The sequence below is a fragment of the Halichoerus grypus genome, chromosome 1 (genome assembly GCF_964656455.1).
Source record: "Halichoerus grypus chromosome 1, mHalGry1.hap1.1, whole genome shotgun sequence".
NCBI lineage: Eukaryota > Metazoa > Chordata > Mammalia > Carnivora > Phocidae > Halichoerus > Halichoerus grypus.
The window spans coordinates 92,653,634-92,673,433 of record NC_135712.1 but is presented as its reverse complement, the minus strand read 5'-3'; the positions used below and the strand labels follow the sequence as shown (position 1 = coordinate 92,673,433).

The 19,800-nt window shown below is 42.4% G+C and overlaps 1 protein-coding gene across 5 annotated transcripts in view; it reads right to left on the bottom strand.

Annotated features, from left to right (window-relative positions):
* TNIK (TRAF2 and NCK interacting kinase) overlaps nt 1-19,800 on the bottom strand; it is a 382,741-nt gene that overhangs the window by 47,148 nt on the left and 315,793 nt on the right. For all 5 annotated transcript variants that reach the window (XM_078069267.1, XM_078069253.1, XM_078069254.1 and 2 more), the window contains 3 exons: nt 12,092-12,256; nt 9,703-9,942; nt 6,889-6,995 (listed from right to left, as the gene is read on the bottom strand). In XM_078069267.1, coding sequence (XP_077925393.1) covers nt 6,889-6,995; nt 9,703-9,942; nt 12,092-12,256 — 512 coding nt within the window. The remainder of the gene's footprint in view (nt 1-6,888; nt 6,996-9,702; nt 9,943-12,091; nt 12,257-19,800) is intronic.

Genomic DNA, 19,800 nt, shown 5'->3' with positions numbered 1-19,800 from the left:
CCAAATAATTTCTTTTCAAGAACACAAGAACCTTGCTTTTTGGTGAGGTATCTGCCAAAAACAGTTGATCGAGTTACAAACATTTTTAAACATTGGGTTATTGGAAGACATGGCTGGTGGTCCTGGAAAACATATGTAAAAATAAATATGTCCCCATAGCTTATTAATTTTGATCGTATAAATGTAAAATTTTTTGACAATATTTATCTTTTAAGTTTTTATGGTGAAGGAGTTGCTAAGTCAATCCAGCAGTGTGATCAACTGCAGCAGAAGTGATTATCAAGCTTAAGGAAAATGTTTAAAATTCTCAATATTTTTACAGAACTCCTTTGTGTAGTAATTGTTTTTGTGAAAACTGCTAGCATTTAATCGGTTTAAATAGATTTGGATCCATACTGGAAACAGCCCTGATTTGGAGAATACCTGAAATGATTAAATGTATAATACTTGTACAATATCCTACCCTTCGAACTCTCCTTAAAGAAACAATCTTATCTCCTTTTATTCCCCAATAATAAATTCTTTCCCATGGTCCTCTTTTATTAACAGTGGTGGTCAGGAATTATTTCTATATAATTACTAAAGTCCCAAAATATTTTTCCTGAAAATTCTATTGCTAACCAACTGTATTGCAGATTGAAGGTGAGGGGCATGCTAAGGCTTCTTGGTAGTTGCTTTCGTTTTGTAGAATGGTAATGTAGTGTTCTTTGTATTAAAAAAATAAAAACAGCTATGAAGAGAAGGGTGGCTGTGAGCTCTGAGATCTTTTTTCTCTGGTGGCTGTGGTGTGCTAGCGAGATCCAGCTCTTTGCTTGAACACAGCACTCGTTTGATCATTTAACCAACACCTTTCTCTGAAACACCTACTTTGTGAGCCTCATTGGACCAGTATGAGGGATGGAGGGGAGCACAGGTCACAGGTGCAAGGTGCGAGATAATTCTAGAGATGGGAAACATGCAGTGGAGATCATAGTGGATAGGGCAAATCTCTGTATGCTGTGTGTGAAAGAACCTGTAGGTATTGTTGGCATTTGGGGAACAATGAATGCGGCCCGGAGTGGTCGAGTTGGTGTCAAGATGGAGACAGGACTTGACTGTGCCTTGGAGGGGGGGAGCAGGAAGTCTGGGGGAAGCACCTGAGCAAGGACACAGGGGCTGGGGTTTTCCCCGGGGCTCGCTGGTGTAGGGAGGACACCACCCTGATGGAGTACCACGTCTGTGTCAGGTTTCCCTAGAAGAGAGGCTCATCAGAAGGGATGGCTTAGGCCGCAGTGCCTGTAAGACCCGAAGAGCACACAGACCTCCTAGGGCAGGCTTACGGATGACCGGCCAGGAGAGAGGTGGGCTGGCCAGGTGGGTGGGAGGCTGCCGCCATCATGATGCTAAGGCCTGGGTCAAGGAAGGGCACGGGGATTGGCAGAACCAGCTAGGATGTGCATGCGTCTCCCATGGGACTCTGAGCCTCGTTCGGTCTGCAGTTAATTCGATCCCACGGGCATTAAATCCCTGCCTCATTAGCACGGGCCCTCCTCACTGGAGCTCACCAGCATGGCTGCTGATCTTAATAGGATGCTGTTTTTGCTGCTGGAGACTGAAAGAACTATTTCCTTTCTATATAACCACACATAGAAATCGGGAAAACTTCAAAATGCTTTTTCTACCTTATTGTAATTTTTTTTTGAAAAATATAAGTATTTTGAGAAAAAGTCATACCATTCATATTTTTCTTTTCCTTATTATGTAGTAATATGGTCTGGTCTTGGGGCCAAGGAGTCTGAGATAAATACTTTGAGAGGGAATTTCAGAAGAATTCTATGAAATAACAGATTTCCTTTGGTCACATATTAACTGCAACTACTAAGCTCCAAATGTGTAAAAACTTGAAAACATTCATAAATATTCCTTTAAATGCTAACTTTGAGTTCAGACATTTGCCATCCCACAGACAATGCTGATTGGTCTATAAAACACATAGTAAAGTGAAAATGTGGCAATTATTCCATTTACTCGAATCGTATAAAAAGTCAAAACAGAAAATTAGGATTACAAAGTGATTTCTTAGCCCAAATACTTGGGCCAAGTCTATAATTAACTGGCTGACTGCCAAAATTCACTTTACTTTATTCTTTGATGACATAGCCAATGAGAACAAATGAGCCATAGGAAGATAGGTTTGGGACAGGACAGAGAATTATTTTTTGAAATTAACTTGTAGTCATTGGGTTTTGACTGGGTGTTTCTGGCTTAATTTAAATCTTTTCATATTCTGAATATACTTGTTTGACCAAATTTTAATTTGCTTTAAAGGAACGAATTCAAGTTAAATATTAAAGTACCTGGAATTTTTTAAAAGCAATATTTTAAAAAACAAATCAAATCTTGATTTAGACTCAAATGATCACCTTGACAACACAAGGCAGCTGGGAGCCCAGAGAGCAGGTAAGAACCGCACACCAATGTGCACATGCGTGAGAAGGAAGGACGGAACAGGTGCAGGGGGTCATGGGGACTGCATTATCACGCAGACTGCAGCCACGTGGGATGGGAACTGTCAAATGCACATAGTGACCTGAGTACCAGCTTGAGTAGGAAAAATTTGGGGGGTATAAATAGGTCCCACGAGATGATAACTTTTGAAAGGTAGTCAATAACACAAGATAAGAATCGATAACCATAGGATTAAGAGGAGCTACTAACATAGTCGCCAAATTGCGTGGTGGGAATGGTTGGAGGCAACATGGTGCCTTGTCAGTCAACAAATCAAGAGTCCCCTTTCCCTTGGAGAACACGAGGCAGCAATGTCGGCTGCATTCACTGCTGAACAGGTAAGCACGGCATGGTACTGAAGAGTGTGGACTTGGGTGCAAGGCTACTAGGTTCAAACGGTGGCTCTATCACTTAGTAATCTTGTCACCTTAGGGGCCATTTGCTTAACTTGTGTTCGTCTCAGTCTCCCTTCTATAAAATGGAGGTGATTCAGCCACTACCTCACAGAGTTAGTATATGGTTTACATTAGTTACCATTTGAGATGCACATTGAACATTGCCTCCCATTATAATAAAGATGTTCCAGAAGTGTTTATTAAATAAATAAATAAGTGACAAATTGCCCCAAACCAAGCAGAAGACAGGGATGCATGGGGGTCACCCAGTAACACTTTCTTGACCAACGAATACCAGCACAGCTGTAGACAGGGGAAGAGTGACGTAATTGGAAGTCTTTTCTGGGACAAGGAAGGCTTGTGAAAATAGTAAAGCTCTGCTTTTTTCCTCGCCTTACAGGTCCGTGCTTGCATACTCCCATTTTAACTCACCTCCAGAATCTTCCATTCAGGGTGCCAGGTAGTTTGTTGATTTAAACATACCATTTCCTACGTTCTCAGAAATCATCACACATTCTGTAGTCACTGGAGAATATACAACACCTGGCACCTAGGACCTGGAGTTCATTAGTACTTGAATTCAGGTGGGCAAAAACGGAGCTTTTTAACCATTAGGCTCTGCTTTCTATTCTTTCTTTTTCCTACTGGCTTAGCACAAAAGTGGTTTATTTCTCACTCATATCACAATATACACCGATAGAACTGCTCTCCTTGGCGGTTTTTCTCCAAGTGGGGACTTGGGGACCCAGGTTCCTCCCATATTCAGACACTGTTGCCTTAAACTTGTGGTCCCTGAGTTTGCCACAGAAGAAGAGAGAGCTTTTGCCTTTTTTGCTTTCTTTAGATAAGTCAATTCACATATTTACCCCAAAGCAAAATAAGGAAGTAACAGAATTTTGCCCCTAATAATGCCTGTAGCCCCAGAGTAGCAGGTATGGTACATCCTCTGACCCGTGGTCCCTACACTCAGGTGGTCTTGGCTGAGTCACTGGGTCTCAAGGTCCCATGCGGCCCTTCACACAACAGGTCCTCAATATACATTTGCTGAATTTAGCAAATGAAAAATAGTAACAACAAAACATCCTGGATTTTTCCTTTATTACATGGGTGATTTTTCTTGGGATCCATTTTTACTTTGCCAATTTCCCACTCTACCTTGAGGATCATTTCAAGGAAAAGGGCTGGGAGGATAAAAAGGAATATTGACCAACTATAAGAAATATGGCTTATAAACATTGTAAAGGATTTAATTATTTAAAAGCAATCACTTTTTATGGCTTTATGGATGGACAACTGCCTGAAAGATGGTACAAAAAGAACTATGAGAACTTCATTAAGACCAGTATAAAACAGGAGAGTCTGCTTTATCGTAATGCCCCCAGCCAATCAAATCTCCCGTTGTCTATGGCCTTGTTTGTTTCCTTTACACATTGACTTAGGACTTGGCCATGTGACTGTGGTTGCCAGTGGGGCATCAGCAAAGATGGTGCAAGCAAGGGCTTGACAAGTGCTTGTGCACTGGGGCTTTCCCTGCGGGGAGGCTGTCCTGAGAACGGTAAACAGTAAAGTGCCCATGAAGGTACAGCTGTCCCATCAGCTCAGTGCAGCTGCCTAAGTAAGCCCAAGTGAGACCAGCAGAAAAACTTATTAGCCAGCCCACAGAACTGCAAGAAATAATAAATTGTTACTATTTCGGACCACTGAGTTTTAGGGTGTTTTATTATGAAGCAAAGGTGACCTAAAGCTAGCTCTATCACAGTAAATAAACCAAATCCTGAAGCTTTAACAAATGCAATCCAATCTACAGTTGCAAAATCTAATTCACATTTGAAGTGTTGGTCACTCGGAGATAGGTGATCGCAAGAAGCAGAGTATTCGGGGGCGCCTGGGTGGCTCAGTCAGTTTAAGTGTCTGCCTTAGGCTCAGGTCATGACCCTGGAGTCCCGGGATCGAGCCCCACATCGGGCTCCCTGCTCAGCGGGGAGTCTGCTTCTCCCTCTCCCTCTCCCTCTGAGCTCTTCCTCTCTTTCTCTCTCAAATAAATAAATAAATAAATAAAATCTTAAAAAAAAAAAAAGCAGCAGAGTGTTTGGTAGGATTACTGCACATGGCAGAGATGCGGATTTTCCATCCCCCCTCCCACAATCCCTCTGACTTTCATTGTAGGTAAATAATTATTACCTCTTGGCTCCCTCCCTCTGTGCCTCCTCTGTAAGCAGAAAAATGTTAGCTGTCTCACAAAGTCTGTATTCTTTGGACAAAGTACAAATTTAAGTGGTTCTGAGGGAAAAACTCATGTTTGACAAGGCACTGACCATCAAAAGCCAACTATCTCGAGCCTAATGTCATTAAAATAACACTTCAGCGGGAACAAAGAGCTACTTTTTATTTGATTATATAATGATAGTGCTCTTTCTTTTTGGCTGATAGAAGGAAAAAAGACTTCCGGTCAAAATGACGCTTGATTTACAGCCGCTAAAATTCTAAGCGACTGATGGAATGAACAGAGCCTTGAGGGCAGGGTCCAAAAGATTTAAGAAGCGCTGATAATTGGGGGCTTATTGCTGCTCGAAGAGGGGGACTGACAAAGTTCACACCGGCAATCCCAGGGCTGCTGTTCCTTCGGCTCCTGGTCACAGAACTCTCTGGTCTTCCTCAGCGCTGCTTAGCAACACCAGCTCAGGGTGAAGCTGACAAGTCGCTGGGAAAAAATGGCTCATTCAGAGCTTCCTGCAATTGGCAATCCCACTCAGTATTGGCTAACTTCTTTGCCCTAAAGGGATTAATGTGCTTAGTACAGTTCCATCTTATTTATGGACTGACCTCTTCCTAAAGCTCTTCATGTGAAGAGGAAAATTAGAGCGTCACGATCAAAAGCATTCCATATATTAAAGATAGGTACAAATCATCCTAACTTTGCTTCCAGTTTCTCGTTCTTACTAGCAAGGGAGAGTCCTTCTCTTATGAACACAGTGAAGAAGAATATAACAGCCTGCCCAAGCTCATCCTTTTTATAGTCTCAGCAGAGACCATTTGCTATTTCAGTTCATCCTAAAAAGCAGTGTATTCATCATGAAAAATCTGAGGGAAGCTCAAAGAATGAGAGCAGCAAACAGCATCTGTTATCACATAAAATCAGCTCGTATACAGTAAAGATATTGTTTACTTTCCAGATCTTCTTGAGACCTCTACACCAACTGGTAGGTGGATGTGGTTTCCTAACTGTAGGAATATCCATTGTTGATGGAAAATTCTAGGAGCGCACAGAGCAGCAGTGGAAGCGTAATTGTATCTCAGTGACCCTCCATAATGCCAGAGAGGTGATTTCTTGCTAAGAAACAGTCTTTTTGTAATTTGCCAAGCTAGGAAGCTCTGCAGCTGGCCACTAATGCATTTCTTTGGCAATGACTTTGTAATGTCTTTTTTTTTTTAAGTAGGCTCCACACCCAGCGTGGAGCCCAACACGAGGCTTGAACTTGTGACCCTGAGATCAAGACCTGATTTGAGATCAAGAGTCAGACGCCCAACCCACTGAACCCACCCAGGTGCCTCTGACTTTGTAATGTCTTATTGGCTCCCAGGGCACGTTTCTTGACTTGAGGCTGACTGAAAATCACCTCAAACCAGGCCATCTTGTTGTGTTAACTTCACAAAATGATCTCCGAAATAAAGGCTTGGGGCATTCCAATCAGACTTCTATTTGCAATTTTACCCCCCAATTTTAAAAACTGTCAAGTGAGGTATACCTGCTTGGCTTCTGGGCTGTCTCATTTCTTCAACCCCCCTCACTCATTCATTCATGAGTTGCCACTGTACACTGACCTCTTGAAAGGCTACTGAAGAAATAAAAGGCATATGTTCTGGCCCCCCAAAGCTTACAGTCCAAGTGGCCAGTCAACATGCCTCTGAAGTGAAAAAAAAGGACAAATACATTTTTTAGGAAAGCAATAATGACAATGACAGGTGGGGGCTTCTTCCTTCACCTTGACCGTCTTCCTCACCTTACCTTGCTCTGATGGGTTGAGATCCTAGTCTGGGTCCCAGAGCACTACCATTTCCAGGAGAATTCTTTCTGGCTAATGCTGGGGATATAGAAGTTGTTCTTTGAGGCACCTGAAAGAAAAACCAGAAATCAGAAATATTTTCCATAAAATAGCTCCCCTAGGCTCCTTCCTGAAAAGAGGCTATTCTTTTCCTAAAATTTACTAGGAGTTACAGAAACTATCAGAAACGGGAAAGATACGGTGTTCATTTTTCAAAGAAATCTTTAACTCCCGAAACAAAATCACACAAAAAGCACTGAGGCACATTCAGCGATCATGAAGGAGAATGGTCTTCAATTTTAAAAACAAATTAAAAAGCAGACCAAGCTAATTATTTGGATTCACCGGGCTAAAATAGTTGCCCTCCTTTTGCTTGTGTAAGAGTGGTGGATACCAGAAATTTCTTTGGGATACATTAACTTAGTTGATCATTAGAAATTGCATCAGATGAGAGTCATCCAGATGAGCTGAGCTCCACCCCAACTGATAAACAGATAAGGAAATGATGAAATCTGGTGAGAAACGAGGGTATCAGGCTAGAACTTGGGACATAAGCCACATGCCTGGGAGCTCAGAGAAACTACTTCAATGGACCCTAAGTGTTCCCACTTCCTAATCAACTTGTAGTCATTAATTAGAAACAACCCTCCCAAACACTGTGCTTTGGAAGGTCAATTTGCAAATGTAACACAAAACAAGATTAATATTGAAGATACCGGCAGGGTCTTCAAAAAGGCTATGTGCACACCATCAGGCACACAGTAGGAAAATATATCATTATTAGCTTATCTGACAAGAGCCTAAGGTGGAACTCAAGTATGCCTCACTTTTAATTATTAAACATTTTTAGTGAAATTTAATAATGAAAGTGTACTAAAGGGGTCCAAAATGAGGGAAGAGAATGATATTTACTTTATAAAAGTGACCAGGAAATGGAAATGTGGATAGCTCGTGAAAACTGGTTGGGTTAAACATTTGTCAGGTGCTTCAATTTTCATTCATTTCTTGGGGCTCTTTTAAAGTGGGCTTGTATTTTGTACTAGATATTTAAAAAATGTGCTTTGCTGTAATATTATTGTTTAATATGTTAAGTGATATTTAACATTCATATAAATTTTACTGGTTATTATAATACATTTTAAGATAAAGACCTAGAAAGATGAGTCCAGTGAAGAGAAGCAGAATGGCCCAATCAGGGTTCCCACCTGCTCAAATTAAATATTCCTTTTCTCCTTTTTCATTTTGTAAACTTAAATAGATGTAGAGAAGAGTTTAACAAATTATTAAAACCTAAAATCTTTGCACGGATGTCAAATTTTCTCCTGGAGTTAGAAATGTATGCCTGCATGTTTTCAGAGAGTGGACCAATACTGTCCGTTTTCAGTTTTCCCAGCTCTCATGCTGCTCCCCTGCCTGTCCTGTCTTCGACATTGAACTTTGCTCCCTAACAAACCTTTTCTGATGGCATCCTTGCTTCCACAAAAGGAGAGCACCAACACAAAAAGTCATAATCAGCTATATTCATTTCCAAAATCATGGAAATCCTGCTATAATATCCTTTTGAGTGGAAAAGGAGGAAAAATATTTGAAAATCACTGGGTGAAAAGTACTCTTTTTTCCCTGGAGTCAACAATGGCATTGATCTCTGGAAATTGTGGGAGATTCCATTTGTCAAACCTCCTATGCTAAGTTCAAGAGAAAGGGGAATCTTGAGCCAGGAAGAATCTAATGCAAAAATTTCTCCAGTATTTTGAAATACTTCCGGGATGTCTATAGTAAGATGCATGGCCACATTTCACGACAACTTTTGGAATGAGTAAAAATGGGTATAGGTAAAAAGCAAACAAATAAAAACAAACAAAAACCCAAAAGAAACCAACTCCAGGATTACTCTGTCCAGTGGATGGCTAGTCATTTCACCCTACAGTTTTATGCTCAGGAGTTAAATTATGACCTGGGCTAGAAGGAGCTTTCCTTAAACAGAGCCAATTTTAAGAGCAGTACTATCTTCTGAACACCTGCAATCCAGTCTCACTTTGTGTTATTAAAAGTAGGAATAAATCAATTTTCTACTTTTTATCTGCAAGTTTTCAATTTGTCTAGATGTAGTTTCAGTCGGTGATGAAAATATCCATTATTCCATTTCTCTCTCTCTTTTTTTAAAGATTTTATTTATTCATTTGAGAGACAGAGACACAGAGAGAGCACAAGCAGGGGAGAGGCAGAGTGAGAGGGCGAAGCAGACTCCCTACTGAGCTGGGAGCCCAACATGGGGCTCCATCCCAGGACCTGGAGATTGAGACCTGAACCAAAGGCAGACTCTTAAACATCTGAGTCACCCAGGTGCCCCCCACTTTTTTTTGTTTGTTTGTTTGTTTAAGCAACCTATATGCCCAATGTGGGGCTTGAACTCATGACCCTGAGATCAAGAGTCACATGCTCTACCAAGTGAACCAGCCAGGCACCCCCATTATTCTGTTTCTTAAAAGGTTTGGAATGCTTGAGGTTAAGAGTTCTAATTCTGGATACAGGAAAAATGTTTCCAAGTCATTCAATCTACCTGAGCCTCCCTTTGTTGGGAAAATGAAGGTCAGAAGTGATCGATGACAATCCAAGTCTTAGCTTGGGAATGAGGAGGAAAACAAACATGAGAAGGGGTGGTGCTTTGGCATTCTCATGTTCCTCATTACTATAAAAGGTCTGGAATAGAGATAATAATAATAATAAACAATGATGATGATGAGAGCGATGATGATAAAAGCATGCCAGCCCATTACCTTTGGTGGAATGTCTTCTTCCTGTCGTAACCAAGAGCTTCGGTCAAACTTCTCGATGCGAGTGGGGAGAGGAGGGTTTTCGGAGGTGGGATCCGAGTTCTGGCGCGGCATCTCAACGCGGTGAGAGGTCACGTTCAGAGCCTCCTGGAACCCAGAGAGGCCCTTGGTGGGCTGCTCGTGCACTGACTGGGAGGCGGTCAAGGCAGGTCCCTGGGATTTTACAGCTACCAGATGTGGAATCTAAACATCAAACCAACATTAGAGCAACATTATTAGAAGAAAAAACAGATCAGCCAGTACCTCATTCAGTGGGAGGGAAAATACCATTTTAGAGCAGAAGATAAGAACTAGAGGACACGGAGCCCATCATAGCTGTCTCCAACATGCCCTCAGAAGCTCTTCCAAATTTCCCATTTACAGCCATGTGTAGGGCTGACCCAGGGCGCCTGGCCAAAATTAACTGATTCACTCTGGACTGCTAAGAAGTCAGTGAAATAGGTGTGATGATAATAATAGCAATTTGCAGGGGACATTTACTAGTCAGCAGTATAATATATTTACAAGCACTCTTCTAATATTATCAGCTTCCTCCTTCAAACCCCTTAACTTTGACTTTAGAGAGTGCCATTGCTCGTAAAACAAGAATTGCTCTGGCTATCTTACTTCTTATGAACTCACTACATCCACCATGAGGGGGATACAATCATTTTCACCCTTTTTCACGTGAAATTGGAAGGTCTAGAGAGGGTAACAACCTGGATCACAGGGCTAATACGTGCGGGAGCCCGGATTGGAACCATCACTCACCTCCTGGTCCATACACCTAACTCTACGCTCTTCTGTTTTCTGGTGAGCTGGCTCTTACCACGCATGATCTTACCTATCTCTCCACACCAGGATGGTTCTTTTAGAGGTGTAAGCCCCATAATTTGGCATGCGTTGATATTGTTCATGCAGGGAAGACATGCTGTCTTTGGGTAGAAATGTGGCTCTTTAAGACAGATCACCAAATCAAGAGTTCAGAGTGCTCTTGACCATTAACACTGCTCACGCTTTATTGTTACCATCTCCTCCTCCATCACGAAGGTAAACTCCCTGGAGATGGAAGCCATGTCTGGCATGGGATCTCTCAGTCTACACTGTGCCTGGCCTGTGGAATGCGGTCAATAAATCTCGGCTGGGGAAACATCTAGAGTACTTTCTAAATTAAACTGTTAAGTCAATAAATACTAATCTAATATCTGCTTTGTGCAAGGGACCTATCACACCCTCTTTGGTCTGAAATCTCAATGCCAGACCACTGGGGAGCATTTCTACGGCCCTCTTCCGCCAGCCTGGCCCTGTTCCTTTTGCCCTTGAGGTCTTATCCCTGGAGCAGCCCTGCCTTCACTTCTTCAGACCCTCTTTGGTCTGAAATCTGAAATGTTATTAATTAGAGTTCAAAGAAAATCCTCAAGGTCTATTTCAGGTGAATGTTATGCTTCAACCAGGAAAGAACTGTAACCAATCACATTTTTATTAATGTTAATTACCATGAATATAATAATAATATTAAAATAAAGCATATTTTAAAAATATAGCACAACACACAAACCTATTTTAAAAGTGTTTTCAAAGACATTTGGGTGAAACCAGTTGTACCATTACCTTTACTTTTCATAAAATTCCATACTTTATTTCACATTCAGTGTTTACAATTTCAGAAGTCCTCTAAAACCTCCAGAAGCTTGTCCTGGAGTGGAGTAACATTTTTCTTTTCTAAATAGCTTACAGCAGTGGCTCTCAAGTCCTAGAGTGCATCAGTGGTACCTGGAGGCTTGCTAAACCGCAGACTGCCAGACACCCGCAGAGGTGCTGATCAGAGGTCTGAGGTGGACCAGAGAAACTGCATTTCTACCAACTTCCCGGGTGACGCTGATGCTAATGATCCAGTGACCACCCTCTGGAAACCACTGGCTTAGGAGACACAATTTTATCCAAGGTCATTTTATTTTTCTTGTTAAAGATCATGCCCAAATCCCAATGAACAAAAGATAATATAATAGTTTATATATGACAGATATCTATATGAATATTAGCTTGACAATTATAACTAAAAGGATGCTTGTTGCTATTTTGCAGACACTCCCATGGGTCTCCGGAGAGGCCAGTTTATCGAGAAGTGAGCTTGCAGCTGGCTCAAAGTTAAGGAGGGCGCTTTTTTTCTTTCTCACCCCTTCCCCTCACTCTTCAGATCCAGTGGGCTCTCCTCCATGACTACAGATTCTGTATTAAGGGTCATTGTTGGACCGGCCCTACGTATGAATCCAAGTTACAATCCCCTATTCTTTTAGTGAGCTTAACTGTACAGCCTATTGAAACGGCCGATGGAACAAAGGGGAGAATGTACCTGGGGATCAACTGGTCTGAGCATGGGGGGTGTCCGAGCAGGCTGAACTCCACTGATACTGAAGGACTCCGACCTCGGGGGCAGGTTGGGGTCAGATATTCTGTTGGCAACCTTGTGAGGCATGGCCGGCGAACTCTGCCGGTTGAGCCTTGACCGCTCTTCTACCTAGAAGCCAAAAAAGAAAAAAAAAAAGAAAGAAAGAAAGGTGCTTCAGTGGCTAGATGGATAGAAGCTGATTTACTGCCTCCTAAGGATTATCTGTAGTCACCTGCACAGCCATTTTTGTGTCCCTCTGATCAATTCAGTTTAAGGGGCCCAGACTCTCCATACCTGCTGTGCATCGAGAACTCTTGAAAAAGCTCTTTTCTGTCGGAGTAAACACTAGCTCAAAAAACGCAGAACGCATTTTTCCCACCATCCTTCTGATCCCCAGATTCTTGTGCTATTTCAGTTAGCTGGGAATTTGGGACCTGCTTAAGAGTTTACCTTGCACTGATTGGATATCATCTTGCCAATCGGTCACAAAGCCATTGAGTCAGTGAGGGAGACGAGGGAATAGGGTGGGCATCGAGACGCCTCGGGAGGAAAGCAGAAAACTGCTCGGAGCTGACTCAGGGGCCAGGGGAGGGAAGACCACTCACCCTGAGTTTCCTCCCTACTGATAGGCAAGCGGCTGTTTCAGGCGCTTCCTTAATGAGCTGGCCTGTCTTCAAACATCCTATACTGTTTCTTTTCCCCTCTTTGGGACCCCTCTTTCTTTTCACTTGTCTCCCTGCTCCCTAAAATACATCTTTCCATTTCCAGCCTGGACTCCACTGCCTCACTCTCCCCACCTTCTCCCTCTTTGTCCCTGCGTGGCATTTCTTCTTGCTCCTTCCCCTCTTCTCTCCCCACCTCCAACCCTCTCTCTTCTGGGGCCACTTCATTGCCCTTGTCATCCCCTTTCTTGCTGAGTCTCTCTGAGCCCAAAGCAGGTAACTGATCAGAAGGGTTCCACAGGAAAGGCTCACGGTCCCAGGGAATGCCCTTTTTACGGGGAAGATTCCCCTCAGTTCATGTCTGCAGCAGACAGACGGTCACAGAAGCTATTTCCAAATGGAAATTTCAGTGAACAAGATGTACACTGCAAGGCATGATTTAAGATCTTTGACAACTTCAAGAGGTCTAGGACTTTTCTTTCAGATCCATCCCATCCTGTCCTTTATTTCTTTCAGGTCAATTTGGCAGCTGTATTTTCCAAACCTGCCAGGCAGCCCACCCACCCTGATGACTCTTCAGTGTGAGCCTGAACTCCCTTTGCTGATTCACTGATGAGGGTTCCAAGTGCCTGTCCCGGAAGCCACATGCAACTCAAGACATATCTGTATGGAACTCTTTATTCATTTCACTGCCTGATTTGAAATAAAAATTCAAAAGAGCTATTCTTTCCCATCCTTCCTATTTCATTTTGAGTCTTTCTAGAGGCAGACTCAGGGGTGCCTGGGTGGCTCAGTCTGCCTTCGGCTCAGGTCATGATCCCAGGGTCCTGGGATCGAACCCCACATCGGGCTCCCTGCTTGGCAGGGAGTCTGCTTCTCCCTCTGCCTCTCCCCTTGGCTTGTGCTCTCTCTCTTTCAAATAAATAAAATCCTTTTTTTAAAAAAAGAAAGATTAGAGGCAGACTCTGTCTCCTATACAGAGTAAGTCTGTTTTTAAGCCCTCATACTAACTACAAACATTCTAACATAATAAGGTATGCTGCAGAATAGAAGACCGTCCCCCCACTTCTACTCAGGGGTAACTCAACGTCTCCTCTCCCCCCATGGCTGTGCAGGGTACATACGGTTGGCATCCCAGTTGACTTTGCTTTTGAGACTTCAGGTCTCAGAAGCTTAACACACACCAAACAAGGGTAGCTACCAAAAGCCAGATCTATAAACCAAAACATGTATACTTTGTGTATGCGTGTGGGCAAAGTATTACATCAGCAGGCGTTATTTGGCTGTTGCACTGAGCAAAAGAAAAGAATAAAGCCAGTTTTGAGCTGAGACCAGAAAGAAGAGAAAGTCCCACCAAGACAGTGGCAGATCAACTGAGAGCAAGCCATGCAAGGTATTGCTTTTCTAAATACTTCACTCCTTGAAAAGAAAGTGACTATTTCCAGACCACTGGAATTGGTCAAATATTAGCCCTTTTCTTATTTCCACTGAAGATCATTAATAGCAAGATCACATGTACGAGCACCTCCCTCACCATCCAAACTCCCACAGTCCAAGCCCCTTGCTGTCTGAGCTAAGGAACCCAAGAGATTCAGACACATTTTCAGACAAATTTTCAGATAAATTATTCATATAAATACCTGGCTATCCAAACCGTAGCCACCTGTTACCCAACAGTCAGGAACCAAAGATATTCAGAGTGGAGACTACTTGCCATTATTATTTTTTTAAGCTATAAAGTACACTCAGTTTTAAACACACACTTAGAGGCAGCACATTAAGGACAGCACTAGAAAAAGTCTGCCTTGAGGGGTGGAGTCAAAAAAGACTCCATCTTGAGCAAAGAAACCATCTTTGAGATAAAGAATTCTTTTGGTAAGAGCCAGCAGCAAGCTTCCAATGAAGGAGGTATTCTTGCCACAGGACACACGGGCTCAAGAGCTGTCATGGGAAATGAACAGGGCAGAAAACTGAGGGGCTGACTTTCATAGGCACTTAATGAGTTCAATTAGTTGTGAATAACTGTTACTAATGTACCTCTAGTAAAGTTTCCTTTGCCTTCTATCAGCTGGTTTACATACTAAATCCTACCACTCGTATGTGTCCGGCTGTACCATTCTAAAATATGTGGTATAAATAATCTATTGTTACGCTTTGCAAATTATTTCAGGATGATTCAATTTGGTGAAATTTCCTGGGTTGGAGCTTGTCCAAAGTAGTCTGAAAATCTATGAGAAAGGTGTAATAATGAGCCATCTGGCTACATAATTTGTCTCAAGAGAAGCTTGTCCTAAAGTTTTTAGGAAGAGAATGCTGCCCACTGCTCTTGCACCAAAGGAACAGCATGAGGACTGCAGCAAAGATAGCAAATCAAACATCCTACTATAGACAGACAAAGGAGAAGCTGGGTGGTGTATCTAGCTCAGGCCCCTTCTGATTATTTTGATACTGGGTAAAGGCCTGTCTTCTGATTCACCTACATCTTATTCCTACTAACTGAAAAGGAGATGGATAAGTGAGTGAGACAAAAAAAAAGAAAGTGTTTTTTTTTTTTTTTCATCCAGAATAAGGATATATGTGATTAAACACTGGGGTACAATGAAGATATGTTTCCATCTGTCTTGTGTGATACTAAAAATAAATCTATGAGCTGAGCCTCTGCTCCAACCCCCTGTTCCAAAGAGATGTCAAATGTCAGAAGTACCACCAAAAAAGAATGCTCTAGTAGCAACAAACATAGAGTGTCAAGGTGCCGGACCATGACAACAAAAGATATCTGTTATGAAAGATTTTATACTTGAAGGGATTATCAGTGAATATAGAGAATAAGATTAGGACAGACTGATCAATTTTAGTACAAAAGTAATTTTTTTTTCCTTATTAAAAGGATCATTTTAACATCAAAACTAAAATTTGGAGAGGTTTAGATCACCTCTGCAGAAACGCTTTCCTATGTGTTGCCGCATTACAGGGAGAAAAAAGGAACATAATTGTGGTCTCAGAAATAAACTTCTGGGGCGCCTGGGTGGCTCAGTTGGTTAAGCAACTGCCTTCTGCTCAGGTCATGATCCTGGAGTCCTGGGATCGAGTCCCGCATCGGGCTCCCTGCTCAGCGGGGAGTCTGCTTCTCCCTCTGACCCTCCCCCCTCTCATGCTCTCTCTATCTCATTCTCTCTCTCAAATAAATAAATAAAATCTTTAAAAAAAAAAAAAAGAAATAAACTTCTGCTCCAGGCCTGGCTGTGTTGTCCATGGGGTTCTATAGAAGTGATGTCTAAGGCCTCTGAGACACATAAAGGCTATATAAACACAGAAGACCTGAAAATAAATTTGTTTTCAAAAAGGATTTCAAAAAATTTCTCAAAATAAATAAAAATGTGTTTAAACATGTATAAAAGGAAACATATCAATGTCAATTGTTAAATTACTTTGTACATTGACAGCAATTCATAGCATACAATGTCTCACTTAGCAATAATGAATGATAGCTGCTGAGAGAAAAATTTCAAAACAAAATTATAGCAGTAATTTTTTAGATGTCGACAGCAAAAATATATTTATGATGTCATATGGGTGCATTTTTATATTTTATATGATGCAGCATCCATGGGGTCTATGAAGGCCTAGAAGGTCTTACTTAAAAGCTGATTTATATATGGTGAATTAAACACAATCATATGGGAATTCCTTTTTTTTCCAACCGAACAACTGATGCTTTTGTTTTTACTGGCAATACTGAAGAAAGAGAAAGAACTCAACCAATAACCTTTAAGTGCTCATTAGACACTTTAGGACCCTGCATCCACTGGTGACATAAAGAGTTGAGTCATATTGTTCTTTGGCAAGGCCACAGGAGCAGATGGTGACTGAGCAAGATTGAGGATATCCCCTCTCCTGAGGCACCTCTGAGAGCAGGGGAGACTCTCAGTCATGTGAAATGCTTAAAATGGAGCCTCATCTGAAGACAAGAGCCTGGACTACTTGTCCAATATCCACTCTTAACCAATGACTCCAGAGAATAGTATAGGTCTTCATGGGGATGGAGCATGTAACTTAAAAATACTAAGGCAAACCTTTCACAAGCTGAGATGGGACAAGAAGAAGGGTGCGTGTATCAAGGGGAGACATGGGTCAGGGAGATGGGGCTGCATGTGGACTGCCCTTGTGAAATCTAAACCAGAAACAACAGAGGCAAAATACTTACTCCCTGTAGGTGACAGTAGCTTTGGAAACAAAATATTTGACTGTGTTGAAGACTAGATTTCATGTGTATCTGCACAGAGCCTCTTGTTTCAAAGGTATATTCACAGACACGATGGCCCAGGGGCATTCCCGAAAGGCAGGGAGTGCAGGTGGGGAAGCTGAGCCTCAGGAAAGCTCCGAGACTCGTCCCAGGTCACCCAGCCAGGAGGCGGAAGAACTTGAACTCAAACTCCTTACTACTTTCCAGGACTCTCTTACGCCAGATTGTAAGAGAGCGAAGCAGAAACCGAGGAAAGAAGGGGCAGAGCTGTACACTCTCTAAGTGGTAATCTGGGACCTCATATATAAAATGACTCATATAAAAAGGGGAAAAAACACACATCAGTGTAGAGTAGGGGAAACCAATTGGAGGAGTTCTTACATACAGGGATTTCAGAGTCCAGTGGGCTGATGAGATATAAAGAGACATCTTGGCCCATTATTGGCCAAATAAAACCATGACCAGATGACTGGAATGCATCACAGAGTAAGAACATGATGGAGTGTTGAAAAAAATTAAAATACAATCTCATACAGTATTCGTGTAGAGAGAGCATTCTGTCACTGCTATGTGTTGATGAAAATTAAAAAAAATATGGGGGGGGGCCACACGCAATTACTACCAGACCCAATCACATGCCATTTAAAGGAAAAGGAATCTGCCCCATTAGAAGCAAAAGGTATTATAAGAAAAGGAATCTCCATCTTGCAAAAAGTGGTAATGAGAAAAATAAGATCTTCAAATTTTGCTCATGTTTAACAGAATATCATACTTATGTTTTTACAGAAACAAATCTGACTTCCATCCTAATCCAGAAATGGCTGAGAATTTGCAAGGGGTGAAAATGCCCCCACCCCTCCTTTTAATAGAGACATGAATGCTTCTCTCTGACTGAAATCTGAAAATCCCAGTCAATGTGACAATCAGGACAGATAGAATACTCTGTCTACAAAGAGAGGGAAGAGCTCGACAAGATTTGCAAATGACAGAGTATTTTCATTCCTTCTTATTACATCCAACAAATTAATGAGAAAGCTAATGTGAAATGCGATGATGACTATGTTTTACGAAATGAAGCAACAAAATCACCGAGGGTGAGGCACTGTAACCTTACACCAGCTAATGAAAAACTGTCAATTTGAAAAAAGGAAGAGAAATAAGGGGATGAAAAAGTAACCAAAGAGGGACAAACCATCCTGGGGAGGAGGTAGAGAGCTGAGTTAGAAGACAAATATGGCACAAGTCACAGAGGCTGCTGGGGGAGGAGACGGCTGGGGGGTATCTCAAGGGCACAGGGGGCAAAAAGGGTTTGGACCCTGCATCACAGAAGCCCGTGGCATGGGCACAGCTGCCCAATCCTCCCTGGCAAGGATAATTTCCATTTCATACCCTGGTAGAGGATGCATTTGAAAAAGAAAGGGTACCTTTTATCTAACTCCTAAAGAGAGTTTGACTCAGGTTCTTTTTCTTGGCTGATAATTAAGATATGGCTGGGCTCGAAATTCTGTCTGTATCTAAAGTTTTGAAATGTATTTTGCCGTCTAACTACTTTCAGCTCCATCTACCTCACTGCTATAGGGAAAGAAACCTTTAAATTGTGCTCGAGAAGTGCATACATTGCTACGGGAAGCATTAAAAGGTCAAGAAGAGAAGGACCCTCACACCCGGTTTTGTTCCCATTTTAAGAAGTGGGTGTTAAGAAAATGATGAATCAAACCAAAGCAGACAATTATTTGTTCTTATTTGTACACGAGTCACTCCAATCCCAAATTTAGCACCGTCACTCATTCTGTGATCTAAATGTTTCATCTCTCTTCTAAAATATGAACACCCACTCTAAGACTGGGGAACTGCTTCATGAATAGATTGGTTAGTTGGAAGCCGGATTACGTTAACCACGCCCAGGAGGATAGGACTGAATATGAATCCCAAAAGAATGTTCCCACATATGTCTGGAACTGCATGAAGCCCAAAGAAGAGCACCAGCTGCTAGGAAGCCAGGGACCTTGGAAGATGTCACCCACCAGAGGTGGCCCAGCTGTATGATGGCCAGGGAACCTCACATCGGGAGTGCTTGCTGACTCAGCTGGGTTGTTTGCACGCTCAGCTGCTGTGTTTCTTTCACTGCTAGGAGCTTGGCCAGGAAGCACAGGGGAGTTAGAAGGTCTAGAAAACCACCTCGCTGACATCTGCAAAGATTGGTCCCCAGGAATGCCATGGCTTCTGAGAGCTCGGGAACCGTGAACTAGTTCTGAACAGAGAGGATAGGCCAGGAAACTCAGTGAGGAGGACAAAGAGTAACTAGGTAACAGTGGAGTCAAAGTAATTAAGTTCACATCAGAATGTGCTGGGTAGAGGTGGAAGGAAGGACGTGGGGACTGCTCCAGGCTTTGCCCCCTTTTCTGGTACATTTGTGCATGAGGTTGCTGCACAGGGGAAAGAAGGAATTCTGGGATGCTCTGCAAAGAATCACGGTCTTCTCCAATGAGCTCTGTAGGTGTCCCTCTCCTAAACTCATGCTTGGGGCTGGGAACACGGAGGGCCACGTGGTCATGCATCAAGAAGAGGTCATTTAGCGATGCAGCACTTCTTAGAGGCATTGAGGTACTTGGAGGGATGCATGCATTCATGCCCCTCCTGCCTCGAGGTCCACAGGAGTCTCTAAGGCCCTTCTTACTTGCAGTGATGGACAACTTGGGGCTTGTCACTTTGAAGATGTTAGGAGAGGGCACACAAATGACCTTAGATCCTAACTCTTGAGTTGGACT